This window comes from Zophobas morio, unplaced genomic scaffold (genome assembly GCF_036711695.1).
Source record: "Zophobas morio isolate AGI-343-1 ecotype UQ-CSIRO unplaced genomic scaffold, CSIRO_AGI_Zmor_V1 ptg000012l, whole genome shotgun sequence".
Classification (NCBI taxonomy): domain Eukaryota; kingdom Metazoa; phylum Arthropoda; class Insecta; order Coleoptera; family Tenebrionidae; genus Zophobas; species Zophobas morio.
In genome coordinates, this window is record NW_026972117.1 from 4,939,003 (window position 1) to 4,945,002 (window position 6,000).

At 36.8% G+C, this 6,000-nt stretch overlaps 1 protein-coding gene across 1 annotated transcript in view; it reads right to left on the minus strand.

Moving 5' to 3' along the window:
• Positions 1-5,538, minus strand: part of LOC135127672 (homeobox protein caupolican-like) — a 120,449-nt gene extending 114,911 nt beyond the window's left edge. Inside the window, exon 1 of the mRNA XM_064054207.1 lies at positions 4,919-5,538. Within this exon, the coding sequence (XP_063910277.1) occupies positions 4,919-5,164 (246 nt within the window). The 5' untranslated portion in view covers positions 5,165-5,538. The remainder of the gene's footprint in view (positions 1-4,918) is intronic.
• Between the last annotated feature and the right edge of the window lie 462 nt (positions 5,539-6,000).

The following is a 6,000-nucleotide window of genomic DNA, read 5'->3' on the forward strand; positions in this document are numbered from 1 at the left end:
AGGTTCTTTATTTTTGTTTATTATCAATCACGTTGCGTGATTTCTGGATGTTGTTGTTTGTAGGAAATGGGAGCTACATCCGATTGTTGGCTTGTTGTTTTCGAAATTGACACGATTTGGCAACGCTTGGCTTTGATCGGCACGGACAAGATTTACGGAAAAAAACCAACTTCGGTGTAATTATTTCTAGTTTTGAAATCTTCCCCGGAATTAGTCCCGAACTATCAGATCCGCTCACGAACGAGGAAACGCTCCTAATTTTATAAATTATAACAGCATTACAGCCGAAACACCAGCACTATAATTTGTAGTGTATAACCCCATAATTGCAGCTTCTAATTACTCCGAAAACATTTACACGTGTTCATTTCGAGCAACAAACTCGCTACCTGTCACAAATATTCTTAATTGCTTTTTAACATTTGTATAATAATAAATAGAGAAGTATAAAGTGATGTTATCAGTAACCGTCGTCTAGTTCCACGGAACTGCCGCTAATTTAAAGCAGTTTAAACGTAGCAGCATTTAGGTACATGTTACCTGTAATTACCCCTCTTCGCTCTTGTATTAAACTTCAAAACTTGTTTTGTATTTTGTGTTGGATAATTTCAGCGTACACCACTCGAGTTCTTGCGGTGGAGGAAATTATCGAGGCGAGTACGTGTGCTGAACGGGTATTGAAAATTTTTGGGAGGGTTAATTACGACTCGGGAGGGTTAAATCGCGAACATCATCCCTCGACGGAAAACATGGGAGTGCTGAGCTGATTACAAACTGATGCTAAGTTCCTCCGACATCGCAAAAATCTTTATCACTGGTCGTAAATTCTCCGCGTTTATTTGTCTAGAGACTGATCGATTCAATTTTAAACAACAATTAATCAGACAATTGTTTCTATGGCAAGTAATCATGAATCATAGTTAATCAACAATGAAAAGTATTGCGAGATTAGATGGGCCGGAAAATTCGGGTATCCACATATAATTAAAAACGGCATGTATCGACAGCCGTTTGAATTAAATAACAATGAAGCAGTTTCATAAGCTCCTCGTCCAAAATGTGTAATTTATGTGTCTATAAAAAACTGTATAACGTAGACAAATTTTCGGTGAAGTCATTTCTACTTTCGAGAAATACAGTAGGCGTCAGCGCGCATCCCGGCATCGAAAATACGTTTCATGAAAGAAAAAACGTGCGACTTGATTAAGTGTGATCCAAAATTTAAATGTGGAGCGATTGCGATTTTAGATACATATTTTCCGACATACATAAAACATAATTTTCGACGTCACCCTACCTTAAATAAATTTTAATATTTACCCTAGTTTCCTTTACATGGGGGTATTTCGCACAGACCCCACATGCGTGTGATATAAACACTTGTAAAATTAAGTACAAATACATACGTACAACTCTATTAGAAGACTGATTAATTTTTAAAAAGTCGCATGTTGTGCATAATTTTTTAATAAATCCGTCATTTCACGTTTCGTTGAAAGATAATCCAGAAAGCAGGAAATGTAGCAGTTAATAAGAAATTCCATTAAGGCTGGACGTTTTTTGGAAAATTTAGCGCGAATTTGTGGTTATAAATAGGGTACTATGAAAGTGCATTATGCACCGTCGTTAGAGATATTTAAATAACGGTTTATTATAGATAACAACGCTGACGCTTTTGATGTAGTCGTTAACAAGCAAGTATACATATAATTATTTAAATATTGTTATGGAATTTTAAAGTGGGGAAATAACAATCAAGTGTTTTACAAAACAACTGAAATTACACGTGTTTCGTTGTCAGTGAAATTAAGTTTTTCTTTATCGTGTGATCACGATTTGAATAAACTGTCATCTGTTTCGATAATGGAAAAAAGTTTTTCGTACTCTGCTTTGAACTAAGCGAAATCGAATGGTAAAAATTGAATTTTGTCTCTCAGCTGAACAAAATTAGTCTAGAAAATTAATTTCAGGACTATTGGAACATGTTTATTTTTTGAAAAAATTTTCCGGAGATTTTTTTAGTCAAAATTTTTGATTTATTCAAGCTCTTTTAGTTAAACGTAGCTAGATTTGTCTGAAAATCAATCTTTCCCTAATTCGAACCACCCGAATAGGAATCTGGAACCAAAAAAATTGTAGAAAAACTCTTGATTTTTTTTTATTTTTTCATGTTTAAATCTTTCTAAAATAAAACCGTTCGTTTAAAAATGTACGTAGATTCTAAACAGACATAGATTCCTAGGTAAAAATTTACTCTAATGCTAAGAAAACTATGGTAACTCGAATAGTAGAAACCGGAATCCGCTCTCTTTGTCCGTTCAAGACTTATGGACCATCAAAGTTACAATTTGGTTTTTTGAGTTTTAATGAAAGAAGGATTTTCTATAAAATAGTGAAAATTTTGAACCAAAAACGTTGTAAAATATAAAATGAGGAGCAATCAAGTTTGAAAAAAGTTTAACATGTGTATATATCGAGTGTTCAGTTGAAAAAATTATCAAGTTGGCCTTGATTTTTTGTAAACATTGAGAAGTTTCCTAGTAAACTTAAAATTTAATCGATGACAGCTGACAAAGCAGAGTCGTGTACTTAACCTCACTTTTTGGTACTTAAAAACTTGATGAATTGAACATCCGTTATACAGGGTGGTTCAGAGACCCTGCATAATTTTAATGGCGAATTATATATAAATATATGTATATTTAAAATATAGTTTTAAGAATCTCTAATAACCATATTTTAAGGAATTGTATTTAACATATTTTCTTATTTTTTGACATATAATTCGCCCTTAAAATTATTCAGTGCTATGATCACCCTATATAAAGCCATGTTTTGTAAAAATGGTAGTGAAATATGAAGGACGGTGGACGTAGCTAATTTTTTTAGGTATTAATTTGTGTAAGTATAATACGTGGAAAACAATATAAACATTAAACATATAACAATGAACGGGTAAAACTGTCGGACAGAATCTGTTCAAGATAAGTTTTGTTCAAACACACACGAAAATTTCCAAACCCTTGTACCTACAAGCAAAAAAAAAGTTTCGTATAGATTTTGAAAAACCAAAAAAAATGGTAGCGTTTGAATACAAACTTTTAGAACATAATATGGGGTTCAGAGAGACAAAAAATTAAAAACTTTCACAATTAAACTGATTTTTTTTTCGCTTTCGTTAAAGTCGGTTTAGTTCGCTTGCCTTAAGGCACGGTTACACAGTCGTAAAACTGTCAAGTGAAGCTTGCAAAATAATAAGTCAATTTACGACTTCGTGGTATAAAAATCGCGGTTTTCACGGATTCATTGTCGCTTAAAAATTAACGGTGTTATAGATGTTTTTAGCAGAAAATGAACATGACACCACATCATAGGTAACATGATATTAATAACTATGCTCGTAAATACGTAGTCATCTCTAACACAAAAGAGCAATCGATACTTTGCAAGATGATTTTCAAACCATATTATGTAACAAGAATATACGCGATTTGTACTTTTTAAATTGTTTTGGTTCTCACGAAGTCCTGATGTTTAACTCGTGCTTTCAACACACCTCAAATATGTTTAGAGATTGACATTACTACACCGGGCATGGTTTGCGACGAACGTCAACTGTGTGTTATTTACGGATTCAAAAAACACGAAAGTTTTGACTCGTCTACTGAAGCTGAACTAACAAATGAGTGGTAATAATGAAATATTTAACATTTCTGAACTGTTTTCTCTTGAAAAGTTAGTTTAAATTTTTTTCTATAACACTTACTGAAAAGAGAGAGTTGTTTTTTTTTTCAGGGATGTAGTATTCATTTAATAGAAAATGTAATAGAAGTTTTAAGTTCCTGGACTATCATTTTCTTGGAGAAAAAAATGCTTGAAATATGTAAACTTTCAAAAACAGCCTATTTTGCTCCCTGAAATCGTCATTTTTTTAAAGGCAGTCTCAAGAGATACTGAAAAAAAAGGAATATTTTCAAAACGTAGGTATCTCAAAATTTGAAAACAATCATTTTATTCCATGTAGTGAAAGGTAAAACGAAAAATGTAATTCCCATCATAATGTTATTTGATGCGTTTATTGTACAAAGAGATTTATTTATTGCTTCCTTAACACATTTGGTTCTTGATTTATTTTTACAATCTCGAAGTTGTCGGAGCTTGAATATTTTCGACTTTTAAAGTATGATGAGACAGATTCTTGATTGTAATTAAATTCATAAATGCATCTTCAATATCTGTTTTGAAACCAAAAAGGACCCCATTAATTGGAACTGAAAGAAAACTGTATTGGAAGACAATAGTTCCCAGTGGAAGCCAATTAAAAAAATTATATCTGTTATTAGTGAGATGACAATAACATAACCGGACTTACTGGCGTGAAAACAGGAACGTGGGGACTATATTTCCTGAAAGTTTCAACTTTGTATTTTCAGGAAGTTAAAACTTCATTTACTTTTACTGTTGGTGTTTCTAGTGCTTGTTCAAGTAGGGTACTTATATTAATTATTGAAAGCACCCTTCTTAGGCAGTAAAATAAAAATATAATCATTTCAATACACTGCGTTTTACAAAAAAACAAATCTTTGACTAGTTTGTCTGGATATTTTTTAATAACGTTGTAAAATTAACATTACAGCGCTTTTAAAACCCTTGTCGTTGTTATTTGTGGCAAAAATTTCATACAAACAATAGAATTAATTTATAGGCTATAACCACCCTAAACTAATTTATTAATCAGATACACATTTCATTTTAAAATTACCTAAATGAAAAGAAAATGCGTCATTAAGAATAACACGATTCCATTATAGCTCCTAGTTTTATGATAGTGTTTTACGTATTTATTTCGGGTCCGAAAAAAGCAATTTTGGCGTCTGGCGTTGCCGCCGCTAGCGTCTTTCCTCCCCACCACCCCTACCTGATGCGAAAAATACTCCTCGTGTCCCCCAAGACCCTCCTGATGAGTCCGCATGTCGTTCCTGCCCATCTCCCTGCCCAGATCCTGCTCGATCTCCTGATGAATGAGCTCGGGATGCTGCGTCGCCGCCAGATCCTGCTGGTGCGGCATGTTCATCTCCTGCTGCATCTCGCCCATCGCCTGCATCTCGCCCATCCCCACGCCCATCACCAAAGGGGATACGTGGGACTCCCAAGCGTCCTCCATCTTGGCCGCCCACTCTCGGCCCACTCGATTTGAATAACTTTATATGCGTAAGAACAATTAATTAATTATGCGGCGGCGATGCTGGTGGTCGATAAGGCCCGCGACCATCGTCCGAGAAACCCAAAAACTAGTCGCGCACTGGAAACGCCACAGGTGTCGGTTATTTTTCCGGGGTTCGTGCGTCGACGAGCACGACGTGCACCAGGAGGCGGTTCACGGACGCCACTGCGCCACCGGGGGTTCACAAATTCCACCACAGTCCGAAAGCGCGCGCTTTTCCACCGGAGCGACTACGGTGCGACTAAGAGCCAGCAAGTGTATGGTTTAGGTGGAAGGAAGGTTGACTGTAACAATGTGTGTGTGTCGGCAGGACAGCGGTGCCGTCGGCAGCGTGAGGAGACTGCGTGAGGTCGGTGGTGACCGCCCCCCTCTACCCCCACCGTGATGCACCGTGCCACCCCCCGAACACTATTATAATTAGCTGCACGGCGTGTGCGAGAGCGAGGCCGGAGCCCCTGCCTACGACGGCTTCGAGGGGCTCCAGGTGAGCGCGGACGCGGTGATTGGACGGAGAGGAACGTGTTTCGCCGACGAGAGGAGCATCTTCGGGCGCTGAGGTGGCGTCGAGGCGGGATGAACTGACCGCGAAAGCTAATTGCGAACCGGAATGACGCAACGTCGAAACACGGACGAACGTCCTTAGGAAAGTATCGAATTTGCGGTTTAGGGAGCTTCCGAAACTTGCAGAATGCGAAAGTGCGAGTTGTGCAATTCTTTTTGAAATTACGAACTAAAATTATTGAGTTATTTAAGTGTTTGACAAATAATATCCATTT